This window comes from Platalea leucorodia (genome assembly GCF_965183815.1).
Source record: "Platalea leucorodia genome assembly, chromosome: 4".
Taxonomy (NCBI): Eukaryota; Metazoa; Chordata; class Aves; order Pelecaniformes; family Threskiornithidae; genus Platalea; species Platalea leucorodia.
The window spans coordinates 127796280-127820641 of record NC_138826.1 but is presented as its reverse complement, the minus strand read 5'-3'; the positions used below and the strand labels follow the sequence as shown (position 1 = coordinate 127820641).

At 51.5% G+C, this 24362-nt stretch overlaps 1 protein-coding gene across 1 annotated transcript in view; it reads left to right on the top strand.

Moving 5' to 3' along the window:
- Window positions 1-24362, top strand: part of SHANK3 (SH3 and multiple ankyrin repeat domains 3) — a gene marked incomplete at its 5' end in the record, with an annotated part of 356878 nt that overhangs the window by 110827 nt on the left and 221689 nt on the right. Inside the window, 1 exon segment of the mRNA XM_082310842.1 lies at window positions 11612-11951. Within this exon segment, the coding sequence (XP_082166968.1) occupies window positions 11612-11951 (340 nt within the window).

Here is a 24362-nt window from a genome sequence, read left to right as displayed (position 1 = left end):
GCCTGTCCCAGGTATGTCCATGCGCTGTGAAGCTATCTATCAGAAGCTGTGGGAGCTCAGTCTGGGACTACCCAGCGTGTGAAAAATCAAACACCTTCCAGTGCTACTGATTCTTCAAATTCTCCCCTGTAAAGAGGAGAAATCCACTCCAAAGGATTTAAAAGACAGCATTTTGCTTCCTTAGGACTCTATGACTTCATATCACTTGTTGCTGAGATCCAATAACTTGTTCATAATGTTCACTGTCAGTGAAACATTTTTCCTTTTATGGGGGAAACGTGATGCCATTTCAGATCTTTGACTGTCCATGTTGTCCTGGTCTGAACCTCTTTTGGCTCTACTATGTCTTTTTTTGAGATGGGGGATTTTTACGGTAGCATAAGGATGTCTGCTTTGCTTTCTATACTTTTGTAATGGTATCCTGTGTTTGAATAGTGTTTCTAACCACTACTAAGCTCAGAGAGAACTTTTTCATGGAGCTATGCTGTAGAATGGCATAGAGCATCTCGGACAGACGTGTATGACAAGCAGAAGTAGAGGTTATGACATTTCTTCTTCCTTTCTAACCTTTCCCCTTGATCCCTTCTCAGAGAAATTTTTGGAAAGTACTAAATGAGGTAGATGTTGAAAAACTTTGTATGGAAGCCATAAATGAGTTCTTGTACAATGGAAAGCTTTATTTCTTTTTGTCTATTTGTGTCCAGTTTCCTGCAATGTGTAACAAATGTGGATGTTCTTGCAGAGCTTATTCTATCTATAAGGATAGTTGGAAATCTAAGCTGGCAGTGGCGAAGAGGTAGGATGGACAACGATAGCTTTCTATGTGCTCTTCTTTCTTGTGTGCCTTCTACAAAGACTTTTTTTGCCCACTGTTGTCAGACTGAATACTAAGCTACGTGAGGCCTTGGTCTGACCAGTCCAGCAGTTCCTAAGAAAGGGTGTGGTTCTCTGCAAAAAATGCAGTAAAATATGGTGGGACAACTGTAACAGCTCCTGGGTCCTGCCAGAAGTTGGTCTTCAATTACAGCAGGGTAGAGACAGGTTTCATACTCTCTTTGGCAGAGGAAATTCAGTGGTCTGGACTAGTGATGTTCCACAGCAGAATTCATAGGATGGTCATAGAACATATATATTCTGCAGAAAATCACTGCTGGCTGGGAAGGCTGAGCTGAGTTGTGTTTGGTGGCAGTACTTGTTTGGAAACGGAGTTAAAATCTGAGCTGGGTAACCTCAAATTTTAGAGTTGATTTGTATGTTAGGCATGTAGTCGAGAACAACAGCTCCTCAAGCTGTGGTTTCCCCTCTCTGAAGGGAAGGGACACCTGCACCTCATGGTGGTGCTCAGACATCTACATCTCACTGGGAGACTTGTTTCTTCACGGTGAAATGGTGGCAGTTGTTGATCCTTCATTTTCACCCAAGGCTGGCCAGGGGACCTGTGCGGGGTGCTGTGAGCCTGCCCCCCAGGATGCTCCTCCTGTCCTCGTCTCTTGAAAGCTCTTCGCCACCCCTTCTGCAGGGGACGCGGTCAGTCCACCAGTGACCGTAGGCCTGCGCAAGGGTGACCTCACAGGAGAAATCTACTTTTTTTTTTCAACATGAGTTTGAAAAATTCCTCAAAAAGCTACTGATGGAACAATAAATTTACAAAAACAGTGAAGCTTGCACAAGTCTATGCAAACTTTTGGATAAGAACTCTTTCCCACTATACAAATATGACTGTGACTCTGTCACCTTGGCAAACCATGAATAGCTTCTGTTTCGTTATTTTCTTAATATAGATCAGGTCGACCAGCTTCTGAACCATTGCATGGCTTTATTTTGAACACTTTCTGCTTTTTAATGTTATTTTTAGAAAAGTAGATTGAATTTAGATGCATTTTTCCATAATAACCTTATGGATGAACAGATGATGCTATCCTTTCCAGGGGCTGATATATCTGTTGGTTATGCTCGCTCTTCTGCTCGCTGCGTTGGTCTTGGAGCCTCTCCTCAGGTGGTTTGTGTGAGGACTTACAGGCTCGTGTCAGTCTCACTGCTTTTCAAGGAATGGACCTATGTTGTACAACATCCATTTGTGTTTCCCAGATGCTTCATCTTGCATCAGGCTGTGATGAAGCACGTTGATATGATCCTGTCTTAACAAATGCCCCAGATTTCATTGTGTTGATACCCTTCCTTGAATCACAGAATGGTTTGGGTTGGAAGGGACCTTTAAAGATCATCTGGACCAAGGACCCTGCCATGAACAGGGCCATCTTTCACTCGATCAGGTTGCTCAACCTTGAACACTTCCACAGCTTCTCTGGGCAACCTATTCCAGTGTCTCCCCACCTTCATTGTAAAAAATATCTTACTTATGTGCAATCTAAATCTACCCACTTTCATCAATGATATTTGGCCAATGTCATTGCACCAGTCATTGAATCACCTATACTTTTATTGCCGATGATCTTTATTTTTTTTAAGTCATTGGTAAAGACAAAAATACAAATACTGCTGTACCAAGAACTGACTTACTGGATAATATTGGAAATATTCCCACCTGTTTTTCTCCATTAACAATTCATTATTGTGTCTGTTAAAATGTGCTCTGGTAACTTGTCCAGTGGTAGCATATAATCAGAATATCATAGGGTCAACAGTTTCACCCAACCTTATGATGTCAGCAGGTATTTTTGTCAGTGAGATTTGAGCTCTTAAAGCCATCCTCACTCATATCCATTAAATTCTCATTCCTTTTTATTAATTGGTAAGTGTCCTGTTCAAGTTTTTCCAAGCTTTTCCTAGAAATGATATGAAGGTAAGCTCTTTACCGTTATCGGAATCATCCCACTGACCCTTTCAAAGCTGCCTCCCATCTCTGGAGCTTTTGAAGGAGTATTATAGATATAGGCCAGCGACTCAGTGAGCTGTAGTGCAAATTCTTTTGAACTTTGCCGCAGAAGCGTTCGACCTGCTAATTTGAATGTACATAACTGAACAAGCGTCAGTTACTGCTATCCTTGGAATTGTGGGGGAAGTTTTCAACGCTCCATTTTGGTCTTGGGTGCATTTTTTTGCCAGAGTATGTATGGGAATTATTTTCGAAGACAGATCAGAAATACTCGTTAGATTTCTCTGATTTTCTGTTATCATCATTGTTAATTTAATTGTGTGCTGCCTGTAACAGGTCTGAGCGGTTGTTAGGATCTCCTCTGGGGGGGTTTAGCAATGGCCTGATAGTCCAAGCAGGACCCTCGATGTGCTGAATGTAACAGGGTGAAACAAAGGAATGAAAAACGCACCAACCTCTTGCAAGGGAAAATTTGCAGTGTTGAGATGCATCAGGCTGACGGATTTTATCTGAAGAGAAAGGCTGAAAATCTCATATCAGAGTACTACTCACAGGTGAATTGTCAGCGCATTTGAGAATTGCTTGTAGGGGAAAACTAGCCAGTTTAATTAACATGTATTTTTAGCAGTTTCAATTTAAGTTTTACAAATGCGGAGTAAAATCTGTTTCCAGCTGTGAAGGGCTGGCCCTGAGCAGGATGAGGCGAGAGACCTGCGTTCGGGTGAAGGGGGGGTGGCTCCGAGGGGCTGGGTCCAGGGGTGCAGCATCAGCTGTGAAGATTGGTACCTGAGAGGCAAATGGAGATGGCTGGAGAAATGGTTGGAGGATGATTTTTTTTTTTTTTTTAATTAAAAAAATATGATGAGGGTATAATTCCTTTCAGTGGACTACTTCTCAGTACTGAGGTAAATTGGCAGCTCCCTCTTTGGAGCCGAGAGGTTCTGGTCTGCCTCATCATCTCGCCCTTTTCCTTTAGTTTTCATTCCTAGAAAAAAAAATACCTGGAAGGTCTCTTGGAGTAGCCTCTCCCTCCTGCATGGGAGAGAAGCCTGGGCATAATCTGCCGCGTGCAGGGAGATGCTATGCGCCTTCTCCAGTTTGCTTTGTAATTTTCCACTATTAAAATGTAAATGTGGCCTCTCAGCTTGGAACTGCGGAGACATTTGCACTCCCTGTGCTTTTGCTCTTTTACATGAATATTTAACATTGAGCCAACAAATCTAAATAACCTCCGAGTGTTGATTACACTTTGGTTCATTAGGCTGCAGCTCGGGGTTGTTTGGAGCGTGGTCCAGGTGCCGCCCAGGTGCCGGCGCAGCATCTCGGGACTGGGAACTCCTTGGGGAGCCCTGGCTGCGTCCTGCTCCCACCACACCTGAGCGGTGAGAGGCGTTTTCGAGCCGAGAGCCGTGCATTTCCCCTTCTGGAGGGCAGAAAGCAAACGCGAGAGCGTCAGATGAACCGGGCTGACTGGGGCACAGTTGTGCTGCTTCGAGCAGCGCTGTCATGGTAACTGAAGTGATTCATTTTGCTGCGAGAAACCCAGTAAACATACTTTGATTAAACTCTTGAGAAGGTATAGAAAAGAATCTTCAAAGCTGATTGTATGAACTGCACAAAGTTTTTTTCTTTATTGCTCTCACTTCCCTCCCGTCCCCACTGGGGACAGTGGATTTGGGGGATGTGGAAACCTTCGTCAGAGTTGGCTACCTGGCAGCAGCTTGAAACGATCCCCTCTCTGGCACCCGGTGGCTGGGGTTCAGGCTCAACAGTTTATTGTTGTTATTACCAGCTTCTGGCAGGCTGAGAGCAGGGAGAAGCCGGCTATTTGGCCCACGAGGCCGGCCGAATCGTGCCGCGGGACTCGTACTGTGGTGTGGGCCATCACGGCATGCCAGAGCACCTTGGAGGCCCCTGGTGAGGAGTTCACCTGCCAAACTGAGGCAAATCGGCTCTTCCTGTTATAAACTGGTGTTGTGAGTAAACTGCCCGTACAAAGCCTGAGTCTCCACGCTGAGGTTTGGCACATCAGATCCCGGCTGGGGAGCAGCTCCTCGGGTCTCATGCCAGGTCCAAGGTCTCTTCCTGCTGCCCTGTGTCTGCTCCGAGGCTGGGGGGAGAGGAGCTGTGTCCTGGCCGGGCTGCGGGGGGACAGTGGCCATGTCCCTCTGCCTGCGCTGGGCTGGCTGCCCTGGTTCTGGTTGGGGACCGCGCTCCCCGGGGGGAAACCTGCCCTCCCCGAGCCATGTTCCCAAACCTCTCGACTGCCTCTGCGAGGGGCCTGAGGGGTAGCCAGACAGGGCTGCTTCCCTGCCTGCTGTTAGCTTGTGGGGGCTTCCTCGAACACCCTGCTGTGCACGCCCTCTCTCGCTCTTTCCTTGCTGGCTCCTGCCCTGCTGGTCCCTGGCCCCGTGAGGATGGTGTGATGAAGCCGCTGCCCAGCCACTGCTGTAGCTCGGCCGGCCGGAGGCAGGAAGCCCTGGTGCTGCGGCCGGCTGCGGTTCCTCCTGCGCTTCCCTGGCACGAGGACAGGGCTGCGCTGGTCTCGGCTCCTGGCCTAAGGGGGGGTCTTGTCCAACAGTCCGCCTTGCTCCTGCATGTTTTCCTGCCCCTAGCTCTTGCATGGTGCTGGTTTTTCACTGAGCCAGAAGAAAACTACTCTTGCACAGTTACTTGTTAGTTTTATTTTGCTGCGTGTGCTTTGCAGGAGGCTGATGAGTTGAGCTGGCGGGCTGGTCTGATGCCTGGGGCTGGCACCCAGTGCAGGTGGGAGCGGACGAGGGGGTGAGGACAGGGCAGGGGACCTCTGCCTTCTGCCGTCGGGAAGCTGTTGGATGAGACATGTCTCGCGGCCTACAGCAGATCCCCAGCCTGCCGGGAGCCCTCTCCAGCCTTCCCTTTCAGCTACCTTCTTTCTGGTGAGGAGCGTGATTTCAGTCCTTCATACTGCTGTGACAGTGGCCGGCAGGGGACAGGGCACGGTCCCGTCTCAGTGACAAGCTGGGGCTCACACAGAGGATGAAGCAGGGAGAGCGGCATGAAGGAACCTTGCTCAACGTCCTTCTGAACAGAAGAGGACTAAGCGCTCTCTAAAGCTGAGAGTGACCTAATTTTTGGCTGAATGAAGCCAGTCTGCTGTGCTGGAGGAGGACAGCCCTCAGTTAGAGCCAGCGGAGCACGTGGGACCACGGCATCCTCACCGGCACGGTGCAGGAGCTGAGCACCGGCTGTCCTGCAGGACGGCGCGGGCAGAGGCAGGCGTTTTTAAGACATTAAATGGGCCTGGGACTGTTGCACCTTCTGGAGACCTGGATGTAGCTACACAAATGTAATTCAGCTGTTGTGAGCACGTGGCTGGTCTGTGCGTTGTTCTCTGTTAGGGAGCCAGGGCCTCTGAAGCACACTGCTCAAAACAAAGAGTTACGGTTAATTCAGCACTTCCAGCCCTAGTAGGAAGCTCTTGTCTTTCCCTCGTCTCCCTCAGAACAGCAGAGCGTTTCCCCAAGACTTTTGCTGTTGAACACATGGTGCTCCCCCAGGGAGAGAAGTAAACAGCAAATCACGTGTTAGGGTTTTTGGACCCTTGCTTACCTCTCCTAGGAAAGGCCAATGTAAAAACAGCAATAAGAGGATGCCTAGAGGGCTCCAGCGCTGAGCCAGGCTCTGCTGTCAGAGCAGACTGCGGTCGTCCTTTGCCCGCATCACTGCCCTGTGTCTGCGGTGGCCTCGATTTTCTGTCTGCTGCAGCCCCCGGACATGTTCCTGGTGCCTTTGCTGTCCTTATGACTGTGCCAAATGCTGATCTCCTGCCGGTCTGTCTTGTGCAAATAAGTGCATCCATCGCACCCTTCAACATCAAACTGCCTCCACCGGTTCCTCTTTTGCTTCAGGACCGGCTTTACAGATTTGCCCTAGCCCACATCCCATGCACTGTGGGTATCTCCTGTCCCTTTTGCTATCTGGCTGTGGCACAGACAATCTTCTCTTCCACATTTCTGCCATGTGCAACAGATTTTGTCTCCCTTGCTGTCTCCATCTTGTTGTGTATCATGGCCAAGAACATGGTTGTATCTCTCTGAATATATCTAATTTCTGTCCAGAAAGACCCAGGCTTGTGCTGTATCTGCATGGCAGAGCTTCCAGACTGGCTGGACGTAAGCCTGTGCTTAGATGAGGGCTTTGGAGCAGCTCTGGAGCATCTGGAGAGAGAAGTCCTATATCACTCACACAAGTGGTAGCTGTATTCCTCTGATTGCCCCCCTCCTGTGAAGCTGCCTGGATGTCTGCTCATCGGAGTTCTCAGTGAAAGCCAGGCTTTCCCAGGCACGTACTGTCATTTCTAGGTTTTTAACCTCTGTGTAGAAACACCTGGTCTTGGTCCAGTTGCCTTCCTGGCTGCACAGTGGCCCTGAAATGGGCCCCGAGGCAGTCCAAGTGCCAGAAACTAAGCACTGAAGTCAGGGCAGGTGAGGTTTCCATCATCTGCACCTCTGCTCTGGGGCTCCTGAGGGCTTTTCTGAGTCCCCCTGAGCTTTCGTCTGTGTGCCAGAGTAGGCAGCCTGGGTCCTTGGCTGCAGCTGCTTGGGTGAGGAGACATCAGAGCATGTTTGGACACCTGAGAGCCTAGGGAACTTTGCAATCTAAACGTGTATCAGCTGAAAGCCTGTGCTCCTGTGATAGTGCTGGAGAGCAGGCTTTGTCACTCATTTTTCAGACTTGTGTGACTCCCTTGCTCCTAAATCCCACTTTGGCAAATGAAGTAGGCTGGCTGAATCCCACCTCGCGTGCGGTTACTGTGCGCTGGGGGCCAAATTAAAATTACACAGATAGTGCAGGTGCACCCTGTCTTTCCGGAGACTGCCTTTGCAGCTATAGTACTGTCATCTTAATATGCTTCTGGAACTGGAAAACTTTGGCTTTACAGCCTGTTATGTGACCTGGATCCCTTCTCATTTACTCCTGTAAATGCTATGTTACGTTGTGCTTCAGGGACTCTTATACTTGATGTTATGATGAATGGATTAGTGAGTAGCAGAGCGGTCCTGGGCTGCTTTCTCCAGCCACTCTGCCCTTCCTCTCTGATGTGAATCTGAGACAGAGGTGGTGTTTTTCTTTGTTTTTAAGGTGGATGCTATAATTTTGGTGTTGGGAGGGAGCACTTTGAATATATGAGGTGATGACTGCTCTTGCGTAGAGTGTGGAAATGTGTGACCAGGTGATTCATTTGACAGGCTAAATTAAAGCACTTGCCCTGACCTGTGTCAAGAATTATAAAGTACCCTCCCTTTTACCAGTGAGTCCTTGAGCAACCTGTTTGTGTCTCATTGCCCAATAATTGTTGCTTGCTGTGAACGTCTCGCCACGAACTGTGCTGATCTTCCGCCTCCAAACCTGGCCCCGACCCTTCAACATCTCCCTGGTGTGAAGTCTGTGCGGTGGGGAGAAGCAGGAACTGGAACAGGCTTCTGCTTTTCGGTTAAGCTAAGACAACCAGGAGCAGAGGAGATCTAGCACAGACCAACAGGATCTCCTGTGTGCTGCTTTCATCCCTTGCAAGACAAATCTCTGCTTTTTTTGTTTTCTCTTTCTTTTTTCTTTTTTTCCTTTTCTTTTGTCAATGTGGTAAAAGCAGCTTGCCAATAGGATTATTTTACAGTAAGCTTGCATACGATCAGTTCAACATACAGTTATGATTTTTTCTAGGCAATTAATATCAAGAAACTAATAATTAATTTATAAAACACACTAAAGCAAGCCCAGGCCAACTGCTGCTGTCTAAAGTTTTCATCATTGCACTCTTGTTTTTCTGTTTCTTTCTCTCTTGGTTTGGTGTCAAGACCACTGATGCTGAGCCCAGTCGCGCACGGAAGAACGATGAACCAGACCAGTAACGCAGCACGGGTCTGGCTCTGGTTCTGGTGCTCTGAGTGGCCCTTTTTGCCTCCCGGTGGCAAGGGACGTGCACAGGGATCAGCGCAGCATGGGCTCTGCCTGAGCAGCTGGGGCGGAGCAGGGGTGGCACCCGTCATCTGCAAAGGGCTGACTGCTGCTCCCGCTTCTCCCAGGATGGGGGGAAGAATGGCCCAGGCAGATTTTTCTAGGTCTTCAATATTTTCTTGCTGAATATTTCCTGTTTACCAAAATTCTCATACGGTGCGGATCCAAACCTGGCATTTCTCCAGCTGTGACACTGCCTACTGGTGGAGCACTGCTGAGAACACCTCTCTGGGGCATCGCTTTTCCCCATCTTAGATGCAACAGGCTCAGATTGACTCCGTTCTGGCAGAAGGGCACTGAGCTGTGTTTGGTTGACTGACGCTGTGAGCTCATGGCCTTTCTCAGGTTACAATCCCCTGATCAAAGAATGACAGAATCATTAAGGTTGGAAAAGACCCCTAAGATCATCGAGTCCAACCATTAACCTATCACTGCCAAGTCCATCACTAAACCATGTCCTCGAGCACCCCGTCTATCCGTCCTTTAAATACCTCCAGGGATGGAGACTCAACCACTTCCCTGGGCAGCCTGTTCCAGTGCTTGCCCATCCTTTCGGTGAAGAAGTTTTTCCTAATATCCAAACTAAACTTCCCCAAAGATCACTCGGTTTCACCTGTGGTGGTGGTCCCTGGACGTATACCATCTGTGTACTCACTTGACCAGTATGTGCCTTGGCCTTTGGTTCAAAAAGGTATTCAGGTACTGACTGATGTGCTTTTATCACCAGGCAGCGTTTGGCACTTTTACTAAAAGTAATTCTGTACTTTTTTCCAAGAGCCATGCTTAAAGTTACTGACGTGGCTTGGTTTGAAAACAGCTCTTTGGGACTAGCAAGAATCTTCCTTCTGTTTCCGGTGACTATTTCCAATTTCTAATAATTTTTAGATCTGCCAGTTACTGTGACATGCATCCATTTAATGGTTGCTTCTCTGATTTTTTTAAAGTGGTTTTCTATGAGAAGTGATGTAGTACAAAATTAAATGTCTCCTGGAGATCTATCGTGTGTCTGGATGACACATGAACTTGGGTCGGCAGTCCTCGTCAACCAAACCTGTTCAGCATTGCCTGTGCCATGATTGTAGTTAGCCCTGACTGTGCCTTCCTCTCCAGCGTGTTGTGTTGGTAGGACGGGCATCAGCGTCCTGCGTGCTACAGTCCTGCAAGCTCCCAGACATTGAAGACACAGCACATTTTACCCCCGGGACTGCATCACATCCATGGCCCAGGCTTTGCTTCTTTCCCTCTGACATCCCTCCTTGTCTGTGGCCTCTGGGTGACCATTTTGACCCATTTTTCCTGTCGGGGTGGCCTGGACGTGGGGCGATGGCAGCACCGAGGCTGTGGGCAGGCAGCCGGCAGCAGAGGGCTGGGGAGCCGGGCTGAGCCGCTGCGGGGAGTATGGATGCTGCCGGCAGAAATTCCTCCACCACGTGGTTGAAACTCATCAGAGAACAAATGCATTGCGTTGCTATGGCAACAGGAAGATTTACAGGAGCCTGAAATCCTTGTACTTTGAATCTAAAATATTCCTTGGAAAAATATTCTGAGTGTGGCCGTGCAGCACAGCTGGGAAGTGCCTTCAGGGTGTTCAGTCAAGGTTGACACGGGTCTGAGGCGTCGCTCAACGTCAGGCAGCATCCTGCCCAGGCCCCTTGCTGCTCCCGTCCTCTGCAGCCCCGTGGCAGTGGCCATCGGAGCGTGTTCAGGGCTCACGCGCTTTGTGCAAGTTGCAGTGGGAGAGGCGGCCTTGGAAGGACAAAGCCAGGGGACTCTTGAATGCGGATGGGGCAGGAGGTCCCCTGTGAGCAGGATCACACTGCTGCTGAGCATGCCTTTGAGTAGGAGACCTTGCAGGAGACCTCTGCGTGCTTTACCTGTCCCCTTGCTTTTGCCACCAGGTTTGCACCAGAAATGGGCTGGATATTGTCAACTCTGGGTTCCCCGCTGGACGTTGCCACACATGTCAGACAAACTTTAAGCATGTTAAGCTCCAGGATGGAAATGTATTCATTAAACAAAATTTAGGAAAATATGTCTTTCCTGACCTGAGGTCTGCAGTGCTGTGGCTCCGCAGCAGAACCCTCTTCCCCTGTGACCAGGTCGGGTTCCCCGTTTCCACTCTTTCTTCCTCTGCAGAGCTGCAGGCAGAGGCAGGAGTTTGCATCTTCAGGTGGCTTTGTGAGGTCTGTTTCTTCCGCACACTCCCGAGGGTTAGGTAGAGCGTCAGGTAGGGCAGGGAGTAGCTGGTGTTTTATTCTCTGCGTTGTATTTTCCAGGCTTGCACTTGGCAAATGCCTGAAGCTATAGATTTAGGCCTTCCCTGCCTCTGAAACACAAGAGTAAGTGGTGGCTGGGGTTATTGCCAGCGTCAATGCCCTGTGCATGTGTCGCCACCTCCAAACCGGGGTGGCAGTTGGAGACGGGCTGGCACCCTCCCTGGGTGCCCTTGCTGGCACTGCCTTCCCCTCTGGCAGCGTTCCTAAATGCTTCCCGAGATGCCACCTCCAAATCCTCCCCACACCGGTGTGCCGCGGTCAGTCTCGCCTGCCCCGTGTGCTCCTGGGGCGGTTTCCCCAGGGTGGTGCAGGGAGAGCAGCTGGAAGCAGGCAGAGCTGTGTCCTTCTCTGCCCTGGCCATTCCTGCCCTCCCAGCCCCGCTCCGCGTGCTTTCCCAGCCCTCCTGCTTTGCCACCATCTCCCAGCCCAAGGATGGCTGGCTAACGCCAGCTTCACGCTGCGCGCCCGGTAGCTAATGCTGCTTTCCCCGACTCTTTTGCAGTGCCTTTCAGAGAAACTCCCAGCTACACGAAGCGGAGACGGATCCTCGGTGCCGGCGGCCTCTCCTCCCCGCGCATCCTGCAGCGCTCGGCCAGCGACAACAACCTGAAGGCGGAGAGCCGGGCGTCCTACTCGCCGGTGCCCTCGCTCCGCAGCCTGCCCCCGCAGCTGCTGGCACAGATGCAGGAGGCGGCAGCGGGGGCCGGGGCAGGGGATGGCAGCCTGGCAAGCTCTGGCAGCGCCCGCAGTGCCCACAGCCGCTCCCCGTCCCTGCAGCGGGTGCAGGAGGAGAAGGAGGCCGACCTGCCCACGCTCCGGAGGAGCAGCCGCAGTAAGGCCAGGTAAGAGGCTGAGGGGAGGCAGAGCGAGGCTGCCCCGTGCCATGGCTGGCACGTGTCTCGGCACCCACTGGAGCCCCCATGCCTGCATGGGGCCGGGCACCCACAAAGACCCTGGGCGGCGGGTGGGGAGCGGGAAGGCCGGTGGAGCCCCATGCCGGCGCTGTGTCTCCCTGTCCACACGCCGCAGGGAGCAGGGCTGCCCGGAGCAAGCGCCGAGGGGTTTTTTCCTCGATCTTCTCCACAGCCCTCGGTCTAATCTTGCGTCTCAGAAAAATGGTAAGTACATCAAAATGCCGCGTTGCGCTTGTCGTTGCTATGACAATGAATGCATCTTGAAAACTAATACTTCGAGGTGGCACATTGCAGATAAGCCAACACCTAATGCGTCCCAGCCGACCTGTGGTTATTGCGGTTATCGGTATTCTGCCTACGGCCCGAGTGGTGGTGTTGCTCTCCTGAACCCACTGGGGCCCAGGAATGGTTGATGGACACCCTCGCCTGACGCTCTGAGTGCCGTGGGGAGGCCTTCCTCGTGCTTCGGGTGGTTTCCATGGCTCGTAGGCGTGGGAGTGACGTGGACCTTGCGTTCTCCCACTGCTCCCCGTCACTCGCTGGCCATGTGCAATGCGAACGTTGGCTCTGCCACTGCTCACCATAGCTGGTGCTTGTCTTCAGCTGGGAGCCAGGCGTGGGCGCCCGTTCTGATCCAGGAGGATCTGCTCCCTTCAGACAGCAGAAGTGCTGCTGGAGAGCCTTCGTGGCTGAGGGTCCCTTTGGTGACCGCTGGGATCAGGCTTTGCTTTCAGAAGCCCTCGGTTAGTGGAGAGGCGAGAGCGACCGCAGCCGTGGCTGATGTAAAGCAGCATCTGCTCGGAAAGGGCTAACGAGAAACTCTGATACCATGAGGCCAGAGCAGGAGTTTGAAGAGTGGGTACCAGGCCTGGGTTATAGCTGTGTTCACTAATGACCGAGAAATGGACTTGAGTGTTGAAGGCCCAGTCTGCAGATGGCAGCTATTTACGTTAACTCCATAGCAGAAGCAGCTCTGAGGCCCTTCAAGGCAATCTGAAGAAACTGGGGAAAAAGAAACATGTTGGTGAATAAAAAATAGTGAAAATAGATATAAAATAGCTACTAGAGGGGAAAAAATTGAACCACTCGGGTACCAGCTAGGATTCTTAATTAATAGTTTAACTCAGGAGAAGTTGCAGGATGTTTTCTAAACAGCTCCATGGAGGCCTCTGCTCAATGGGCAACTTCAGTCCAAAATGCAGCAATATTAGATGACCTAACAGTGTGATGGACGATCATATGGAAAACAGTCCAATGCTTTGGTCAAAATCAACGATGGCACCTCAGAGTGCTGCATACCAGGCTGGGCACTACCGCTCAGCAAGAACAGTGCGAGTTAAAGGGTTTCGGAGAGGCAGTGAAAATGATCAGGAATGAGAAAAAAAAATCTCTGCTTTGAAGAGAGATTTAGAAGAGCGGGATTGTTACCTTAGAAACGAGATGAATAGGAGGAAATATGTTAAAAATATTGAAAATACTGAATGGCTTATCAGAGGGAAATAGGGAACCTCTGCCTGTTTCACGGCACAAGGAGAAAGGAGCATGCAATGAAATTAAGGGCAAGCATGCTCAAAGGCAGTACGAAAGGGTGGCTTTTCTCCACCCTGCAGTTAGCTCAGGAATTCACTGCCTTGGGACTTGCTGAAGCCAGAAGCACAGTATGATTATAAATGCATTAGGAGGTTGGTGTGGGTAAAAAAAATACTGTGGGCTTTTATAATCAATAAGCTTTTGAAAGTATTCTCAAAATTATCTGGAGCACCTGATGGCAAGGCAGGAGGAGGGCAGCTGGGGAAGAGCCGAGCCTTACCCAGCTGGGCAGTTCCCGGTGGGAGGAGAGCTGGGGCACGGCTGGGCTTGGAGGGGTCGGGGATTTGGGGTCTGCCGTGGGCAGCAGCGTGAGGGGGGCTTGCAAAAGCAGGTCTCTAGTGCTGCGGGAAGAGCCGGTGGCCAGCAGCTGGTGTGCTGTGCTGCCGGCTCCGACCTGCGTAGCTGCCGCCCTGTCCGGTGGCCCCACGTTGGCCTGTTTGCTCCCTGCCGAGTGTGGGAGGGGTGGGATGCTGCCGCAGGCTTGGGGCTCCTCTTCAGCTTGGTGCACAGACCTCCGAAATACCTGCTGAGTGTTCGCGCCTGGCTTGACCGGCTCTGGACTGAAGCCAGCGGGAAGGCTGCTCGCTGTGCCGTCCATTGCGGCTCTGCAAATGCCCGGAACGGGCAGAGGAAGGCAGCTGCCTCTTCATCCTGCTGCCGAGCGCTGCTGGAGGGAGTGTCTGCCCCATTTTCTTCTGTCTCCTGCTTGTGCAAACTTTTAAAGGATTGCTAGCGATTACTTAATTATTCCTGGCTATATGCATTTTATGAAATGCATATAAAAGTACATTTTACTCCATTATTTTCGTATACTCGTATATTTTTGCAGGGATAGGAGGATTATGAAATCCATTACACTGAGTTTGGGGCAAGTGAAAGTCACATGCATGCAACCTGCGTGTTCAATGGCTGGTACGCAGGAGCAAGCGCAGAGCTGTCAAGATTGTACAGAGGTGGTCTTAGTGATGTGAGAAAAACAGAGGTGATAATTCAGCACGGGGGAAAAGCAAAGGCTCTTGGTCAGGCAGCGAGGCTGGAGCCCGCTAGCCACTGTCCCGTGTCCCCTCCCGTCACCTGGGTGGTGGGCAGGGGTTGGCTGCCCCGGCTGTGAGCAGGGCAGTACAAAAGGGACGTTCCAGCGTAGGGCTGGCCGTCACCAGGCAGTGCCTGCTGGAGAGCACTGCTGCGTGGGCGGCCGGACACTCCTGGAGGAGCAGAGAGGGGCCAGAGGGCCTCCTGCCTGCCACCCCGCTGTCCTGGCCATGGGGGCTCCCAGTGGTGCCTGGGGAGGGTGTCAGCCCTTCCCGTGGCTGCCCCCGCATCGCTGCAACCCCGTGGTGGCCGGGGGGGCTGGGTGGGTGCCGCTCTCCAAGTCGCATGGGCTGATATTCTCTTAAATTACACAGATATATGCATGCACCGTTGCTGTTCAGCATGAAGCTGTGTGCTAACAAGTGCTTAGAGCAGCTAATTAATAGTGGTATTTTGTTTGACCCAGTATTTCTTTCACTTGTTGTTTGGCCTTGTTGCCCTCCCGGTCAGTTCCCAGTGTGTTTGTGTTGGTTTGACAGAGCTTTTATTTACTCCGGGGCTGGGGAAGTGTGGTGCAGTGATCCCTATCTCATCTGAATACTCAGTTCCCAGGGATGTTTTATTTTCAAACAAGAAAGCCTTCGCTTTGTGGTAAGTGACAAGGCATCCATAAACATGCGGAGTCCTCTCGCATCTTCCTTGAAAAGTCTTGCAGACAAATTTATTCTGGGTCAGATTTTTATTAGAGTAAATATCAAGAAAATTTAGTGTCTGCAATGTTTCCCCAAAATTCTTTATTCTGATTGTTTTGCAAATGTATTCAGGATGGCAAAGAGGATTTACATGAAAACTAGTTTAGCATTAGCGTTTCATTTTTTCCAGAAACAATGCGCAGAAGCACCTCGCGTGCCTGTGGGCTGGCTGGCAGTAGCCTCAGCGCTGGCGTTCGGCTGTCCTAACGGCAGGAGCAGTTGTTCGGCCGTGTTGCTCTCACGACTTCAGCCACGCCAGTGGTTCTGAGTCCTCCCGTGGTCTGCAACTCTCCGACCTCCACGGAGGCTGAGCGGCGGTTCCGGCTGGCCAGGGAGGCTGAGCGTGGGAGCGCAGGTCTGACCCTGGAGCAGGGGTGGGGGGCGTGAGCCTGGGGTCGACCATCCCCGTGGCAAGGGATGGACCATGGCCAGGAGCCTCTCTTGAGTGGGATGGGCAGGGCTGCAAGGAGCCTGGAGCAAAGGACCTGGGTGATGCCGAAGGTTAACCCACCCTAGCGTGGCTTGGGTGAGCCTCGTGTGGCATGTCCCCAAATGTCTTTTGGTGGTTGGCTGCATTTGTGCTAATAACCCGCTCCTGGGAGCGAGCCCTGGGGGAGGCTCCTGCCGATGCAGTTGGCTCTGAACCCCCCAGTTGTGCTGTGGATCATCGGGGGTCCAGGGAGGACCAGTGGGAAGGGTCTAACCCACAGAACGCCGACTGTGCTCATCCTGCCTGTTCTTGGGAAGCCCCGATGACGGACGTGCCCTGGCGTTTTCCTCACTCCTGCCTACCTCCCTCCTCACCACTAGGAAGTTTCCTAATGTCTGATATGAATATTTCTTCCACTAGTTTGTTATGCCATGTTTACTCTGAACAGGCATGGTGACGAGCTCGCTCGCTTCCCCCTCACAGCAGTCTTGCGCACGCTGAAGACTGCTTGCCGTCTTTTCCTCGGTGTCATCTCTTCTGTTGGCGGTTAGCCCCCATTGCCTTGCCCTTCCCAAAGGTCTTTTTTTCTCCGAGCTCCTGCCGTGGCTCTTCTCCAGGCTCCCGCTGTCCCCCTCCTTCCCGGCAGAGCGGTGCCCGGAGCAGGCACACAGCAGCAGAGCAGTGTGGCAGCAGAATAGCGTTGCCTGTTTTTCAGGCTGTAGTTTTGATAGCTCATCATATTGCGTTTTATGAAATGGTGTGATGTGTGACTCACATTCAGCGTGTGATAGCCTCCACGTTTTTCCCCCCTCAAAACCCACTACATAAGCAGTGTTTCCCTATCTGAATCCTTGTGCAGTTGATGATTCCTGCGTAGATTTAGTACCTTCAGTTTATCAGGATCCCTTTAAACCCTAATCCTGTTCTTTGGAGTATTTTGCAGCCCCTTTATACTGCCTGTAGATTTGGCAGGGATCTTCTCCAGTCCTTCGTTCGTTTTGCTGAAGGAGACGCTGACCCAGGCCAGCCCCTGGGCACCTCCGCCCTTTGACGGGAGGCACTGGGGGGCCGTTCTCCCGCCCTGCCGTCGGGCGCTCGCGGGGCCGCCGTGAGGAGCCCAGCGAAGGCCAAGGTATGCGGCTGCTGCTCGGCAGCCAGCTCCTCTCGCGGTCTGTCCTTGACAAATCCCTTCTGACTGTTACCGCGTTGCTTCCTTCTAGGCAAGCACAAACACTTTGGCTTGTTATTTGTTCCAATGGTTTTTTCCAAGAAGTGAAGTGACAGTATTTCTTTAGATTTTCTTTTTCCCCCTTTTTGGCCATTTGCTATTTTCCACTCTTTCGGACACACTCTGTATAACATGAGCCTTCAAAGATGACCTTAGGTGTTCTTAGATTGCTTCAATCTGTTCTTAAACTTCCTACCACATGTGTAGTCAGGCACATCCAAATGTTCTTAATTAATTCCTGCTTTTGGTTTCCAGGTAGGATCTTAACTCTCTGCCTCTGAAATCTCATGGTTGATCTCTGATGTAAAGACAAACAAATATTAAGCACATTGGTCTTTTTAGTTTCATCCATTGAAAGCTTTTCCTCTCTGCAGTTAGCCAAAGGAGCACCGACAGTTGCCAGCAATTCCTGGGATCTCTTTCTTGCTGTCAATGTATTTACAGAATGAATACCTGCTTCTCGCCATGCTTGTGCTGTCCAGACGTTTGCTTCTGTTGGCTTGTGCTTTTCCTTTACATCTGTCCGTAGCAATCACTCCTGTTTTCCAGTTTGTGTAGTGTGTTTGAAGTCAATGATTGTCTTAGGATTTAGCTGGTTTCTTACTTCACTGCTTATGCATCCTCCATGTTGGGATAGGTCTGAAGTCTGTTTTCCTTCACCTTCCCTATCATGGGATCATGTAATAGTTTGGGTTAAAAGGGACCTCTGGGGGCCATGTCCCACCCTGGGCTGACCTGTCATGAAACCTTGCCTCCGGTATTCAAGAACGTATAGAGGTTGGCCCCAAAATGCACTGCTCATATTTTGCTGGTCTTTCTCGCTTTCCTCCGAAGAAGTGCCAAACACTTATCATTTCAGGATCGTTCCTGCCAACATTACCTCTGCCTTCACGTTTTCAGCCACTTGGAATCAAAGCGCTAAAAGAGCTTCTATGGCTGTTTTCTGCACCTTCTCTATAAAAATAAATTGTCATGAATATAGTCCAAGAGCTTGCTGGACAGTCAGTGTCCTGATCCTTCCCCAGTAGATCTCTGGATAAATGCAATCTCGTATTATCCCTAGGTCCCATACGCTAGCATCAGAGGGGCATAGCCTAAGACACTGCGCTGGATCAGAATGGATACCTGCCAAGCCCGGTGTCTTGTGTGCCTACGGAGCAGGACACGTGCTGAGGAAAGCAGGGATTATCCTCCCCGCTCTCTGAAATACCTCCTCCTTTGGTCCTGTCCGTAGGCATCTCTGCAACAGGGAATGTGAACCGCTGGTGCGTGGCTGACTGGTGGCGCCCTGTTCAGACAGATACTCGCTGTAAGAACTGCACTGAGCTCAGTGCTCTTCAGCGGCAAGTAAATACAGAGCGCCTCCTTTTCTAGCACCTCCCCAGAAGATTCTTGGCACTTTGCCACCTTGAACAAACATCCTTCTTCTGAAATTGCTAAAACTGCAGCTATTGCATCAACTGGAACCTGGGGACTTTATTTCTAATATTCTTGACCTCTCCTTGGGGGGTTTAATAAAACAAATGTCTTGTCCCAATCTCTTTTTTAGTATTATTACTTTTAACAATATGAACTGATTCACTATTCCCAAGACCGACCTTTCCTCGGCAATGTGAATGAGATCTTTGCCCTAAGTACTAAGTCACTGGTTTATTTATTTATTTATTAAAAACTTTAGACAATTTGTTTTCCCTTCCTGGCTTTTGAAAGGGTTAGATCCATTTGATTTGTTCTACCTGCATCAGGGATTTGAGAAGAAATTACCACAATTTGTTTCATTCTCTCCTCTGTGCCTCGATTTTATTTGACTCCCCTCTGCGTCGCAGCTGTAGCCTGAGCCCCGCTACAGCAGCTTCTCAAAAATAAATCCCTGGGGTGTGGGGGGGACCCTGAGGGTGGGTGATGCACAGGCTGCCCGCTTCTCTGGGTGCTCCTGGGTCACCAGGCTGCTTATGGTCCTTCTGCACTGAGCAGCACAGCGATGCCAGCGCCGTGCCCAGCACTTTGGGTACGATGTTTTATTTTAGGGTGGGATAGCGAAGAGCGTACGTAGGGGATCTCTTGCTCCTAGTGTGACACCATAGTCCCAGACAGCTCCACCAGTAAGCACTTAGATGGGCAGTGCTTTGTGGACAAAGGCACAGTGAGGAGACAGAGTCCCCAGTTGTTGGACTGGAGACCTTGTGCAGGAAATACGGGGTGTTGGCAGAGGAGTTACAGACTTGTGGAGTAATTTAAGTTGGAAGGGACATCTGGAGGTCATCTGCTCCAGCCCTCCCATCTAAAAGAGAAAAGCGGGCTCCAAAAACTTGTCGGTAAAGGAGCTGTAAGGGCCTCGTCTCTGCTTCCCCTGGCTGTGCTCCTGCCCCTCACTGAGGGCTCCGGCTGCCCCAGCTGCAGCCGGGGTCAGGCTCTGGGATGGGGCCGAGTCAAGAGGGCGCGGGAAGCCTCGTCGGGGGCACCCCTTGGCTGCGGAGCTGCCTCTGAGCTCAGGTCCCGAGCTATGCCGTGGGGTGCCTATGCCTGGCAGGCTCTGGGACCCGCCTCGTGCCAAAGGGCTTGCCTGGCATTCCCAGGATCGCCATCCTGCCGGCCCATCGTCTTTGTCCTCCGGGACTGCAACCCTGTCCGTGGGGCCGGTGCCCTGCCCTCGCCCCGGGCTCCCGGCTTGCCAGCCCTTGCAGGGTGGCTGCTCCCGGCAGGGCCCCGCTGCAGACCCCGTATGCACCCCGAAGCCAGCTCCCCTCTGCCATCTGTCTGCTGCAGGAGAGAAACCTGCTTTGGCGGAACGTCGTCTCGGGACCGAGCCTCACCTTAAGCAGGCGAGTAAGCACCTGCACCACAAAACATCTCTGAGATGTGCGGCTCCCCTCAATGCTCACCAAAATGTGCCTGAAGTAAGTAGGACAAATACCTTTTAAGTTTTCATAAACCAAAAGGGAATCTGAGCAATATTCAAGTGAGATTACCTCCGTGCCAGGCGTGTTTGTCTCTGTAATAGCTTTTTCTGTTTGCCTCAAAGTTCCCGTAAGAATATATGCTGTCAATTTGGGATACCAGCGAAGCTTCAGGAATATTTATTTCAGTTGGGCAGAATTAAAATGGGACTAGATCAGACAAGCGGAGACACCCAGCAGAGCACTCTCCTCTGCCGGGGTGCAGGTACCTGCCCTGCCTCCAGGGCTGAAGGTCGCCCCTCGTCACCGTAGTCCCAGCTTTCGGCTGGGCCGTTCTTACCAAATACGTGCAAAAATCTGCAGCCGTTCAAAGAGAGCGAGTGATGCACGCAGCTCTTACAATAAATATAACTCAACATCCAAATAAATAGCAGAGCATTTGGACAGGCTTTCATGTATTCTATTGCTTAAAACATTGAAATTTTTGTCTGAAAGCTATACTGCTGGATTTCTGAAGTGTGGCAGAGTTTGCAGGACCCTCCTGGAGAGCTGTTTTGTCCCGGGTGAACTGGAGCAGCCGGCAGTGGAGGAAGGTCTTGGCACGATGGTAGAGTGAGGAGACACGACAGGCTAGCATTAAATCTGATCTGACATGTGGAAGAGGAGATGAGGTCCAGGATGGTTGGAGCAGTATTTGGGAAGGTTTGGCTGAGTCTGAGGAGTTGAAGTTCCAGTGACTGATGCAGTCCAGAGCCGCTGTGGAGACAAACCCCGAAGCCTGGGGTGCAGGAATGGGAGGGCTGCCAGAGCCCAGCGGTGGGGTGGCTCGCTGGGGGGGAAGGGCTGTGGTCGTGTGTCCCAGGCCAGGATCTCTGGGGGGGGGCTCGTGCTCTGTCGGCGATCCCCGCCGGGGACCGCTGCCTCTGGAGTGCATCGGAGGAGCGGCTGCGCTGCATTTGTCTGCACATCGCGCTGGCGCTGCCTGTGCACGGAGTTACAGGAATAGGCACCTTTCAGAAAATGTGGAATAGTGAAAGATGACAGTTTACAGGGCTCAGCATCTTGAGGAAGGAGAGACACTGAAAACACTTGCTGTGCCAGCTTCAGAAGGGGAGTTTCAGAAAGATAACAGAAATTCGTCAGAAAGGCCTGAAAAATCAAAAGCTGTAACAACATCCGTAAGGGCAGTACGGGAAGCGCTGGCGTGATCCAGGCAGAGCTGTACGAGGCAGGACCTTTGGAAGAGATCATCAATAAGGCAGCGGAGCTGGTCTGGGAGACTGTCTGAGAGTAAAGGGACCGCTGGGCATGGGAATCTGGGTTTGGGGAAGATAGCGTGAGCCGCCAAGAGCAGAATGAAGCTGTCTTCCAAAGGAGGAATTTGCATGGGCTCTGGTGGGATCTGACATCTTCAGCCAAGGTGAGGTCCCAGTGCAACAGGCAGGACAGAGTGTCCCAAAGGAGAATTCCTTTACTGTCCTCTCCCCCTGAGCTGGCAGGGAAAATCAGGGTTTGGGAAGAGAAACCATGTCACCCCGAGCAGAGCGCTGTGATGGCAAGTGCCGATGGGATTACACAACGTATTTTTGTCTAGCAGGTGGTGGCTACGTGAGGGGAAAAGGCCTTAAACTCTAATAGGAATTTTTAGCAGGGGATTTCAGTTTCACCTGTCCAAAACATTAAAACTTTACATTATAAATGTTAAAATGATGTACAAATAATGCATTAGAGTGTTTTTTCCCCCCATATAGCGTTTTGATGTTTTTGATAGTACAGGGCTGGGAACAGCAGGATGAATGATGGAGATGAGGAGCAAAGGCAAAACAGGAGACGGGAGCAGGGAAACAGAGAGAGAGAGTAAAGCAAAGCGGACCATTGACTGGAGCTAACGCTCAAGGGTTTTGAGAGCTTTCATTAGGTTTCCCCTCGTGTGAGGTTAATATGGAAACTAGGCACTTATGGGTATGATGCAGAGCAATGCCATGAACTTTATGCAGAGCAGCAGCTCTCCGTGTCTTCCAGAATCCTAATTCAGGACAGCCTGGGGCTCTGGGGCCCCTGCAAACCCTCCAGAGCTGGTCTTTGTGCCTCCCTCGCTCCGCGGCTCTGCATTGCTGGTCCCTGGCTTAGTTATTTTGTACTAGAGGAAACTGTGAGACTTCAAAGGCTGATGGAGTTTGTTGATAAATACAGGCAATGCGTACTGCAAGGAGGAAATTCAGACAGCTTCTACATTTTGCTGGATTTTAAATTAACTGCAGTCCCACAGGCTTCCTTGTCAGCGCCGCCATGAAAAATCTCTGCTTTTTTATGAGGACTCACTCATTAAAATACAGAACAAAACATCAGAATGTATAAAGTGAGATGGAAAATAATGTCAATAACATGATGATGGTATTCTGTCCGTCGGTGGGACACGGTTACCTGGCTGGAGTACAGCCCTGGTCGCCCCGGCTGGGCGGAGGGCACGGGCAGTGCCTCGGGGCGGGCAGCAGCGCTGCTGAGGAGGGGTCTGCCAGCAGAGCAGCGATGGGCCGGGGGGTGGCCGGGTTTGTCAGAGGAGGGGAAGCGTCAGTGACACCGGGAGGTGACATTTAAAGCTACCAGAAGGAAACGTGATTTCCTTCGCACCCAGCTGCACCATGCGGCTCCCATGGCTTCATTTCTCATAATTGGTACTTCATTGCGATCTATGCTTGTTGAGGTTTACTGCCTGTGATTTACACTGTCAGCTTGCTGGTGAGGAGGATGTTTTCTCAAGACCAGCTTGCCCTCGTGGGCCTCTCCGGGGTGTCCGGCCCCTCCTCGGCAGGGGGTACCCGGTAGGGTCTGAGCGGAGGTGGCTGCGTGCTGCCTGTGCCAGCCCACGGGCAGGTGAGTCCCGCGGATGTCCTGGCTGTGCCGGAGGACCACTGGCATCCTTCCCGGTGCACCACTCCCGGTCGATTGCTGGGATGTTGCTCTCCCAGACGAGCTTTTCATTCCATGGAATATTTCTGCTTGGGGATCTTTCTTTCCTCTTTTAATTTTTTAACTATTTTTTTAAGGAGTGTCTGCCTGCAGCTGCAGGCTCTCAGTATGAGTTTCTCATCCCTCCCTTGCCAGGTGCGTGTCCTGCTAACGGAGCAGCCCCTGCTCCTCTCCCCACGCCCACGGGGCGCACTTGGGCATTCCTCTGTCCCTGTGCAGATTCGGGGAGGGGATGTCCTCAAAAGACCCGGGGCGAATTTTGGCATTGCTGTGCATTCCTGGTAGGATGCAAGCGGCCGCATGGCTCAGAGCAGCGGGCCGGGAGCGAAGGCAGTGCCTGGCATGCGGACGAGCGTTGCGAGGCTCTGCAGGCAGGAGCAGCCCGCACCTCCTCGCTGCGGACCTGGAGAGCAGACAGCAATGCAAAGCGGATTGAGCAGGTGGGCGATGCTGTCCCAAGTGAAGGTTTGCCAGCAAGGAAACCGCGTTGCAGTAGATGGGTCAGATAGCATGGTTGTCTTCTCTGACGCAATGCCCTGGCGTGCGCTGGGCTGGTTCCAGTGATACATTTTCTGGATAGCGATGTGTCACGACTCTCAGCTTGTGGCTATCTCCATATTCTCTGCACATCCAGCTGCTTTTTCCCAAATATGTTAGTAAAACAATTTTTTCCTCCTTTCCAGCATCATCCAGCTGTGATCTCCGAGTGCTTCACATCGGGGAGTGAGATAATACTCTTGTCTTCAGTCCTTGAGTTGCAGGAGACAGCAGAATCGCTGTGCTTTGCTCCTGTCCCTGAGGAGCTGTAGGTGGTGTCCCTCGGCCCTGGTGCGGTAACTTCTCTCCTTCATCCTCAGCCTCCTGCTGCCTGTCTCTGTGTATTTACCTGCTGCGTTGCCCACCGCCCTTCGCGCCGTCTCTGTGCCATTTCAGCACTGTTTCTCGGTGCTTCACCTGCAAGCGCTGCCTGACGCTGTGCGAGCGCTGGGCAGGAGCCGAGATGTCATTGCAGCCCCCTCGGGGAGGCTTTGCCCGCTGTGCGGGGACTGCCAGAATTAAACAGGCAGTTTGGCAATGTAAGAGACAGCATAGTGAGTAGCAGTGAAGATATCCCGGTGCCTTCGTATCCATCAGTGGTACAGTCTAGTCTGAATATTGTGAGCGTTATTGGGCAACCTGCGTTGAACAGAGCTGTGCAGGGTGAAGGCAGAGACAAATGCTGCAAAATTAGTGGGGGCCTGGAGATGCTCTCTTGTATGCAGAGATGTGGGAAAGAATGGGATCAAACAAGGAGGATGTGATTTAATGTAACGGTTGGTTTGGAGGAGCCATAAAACTTGTAGTCTGTTCTGAGCAGGGTGGAGGCACCCATTCGTAATGATGCCCTCCCCGTAGTGATTCACTCGCGTTTCTCACAGCGTCGCTGTTTCTGTAAATGTG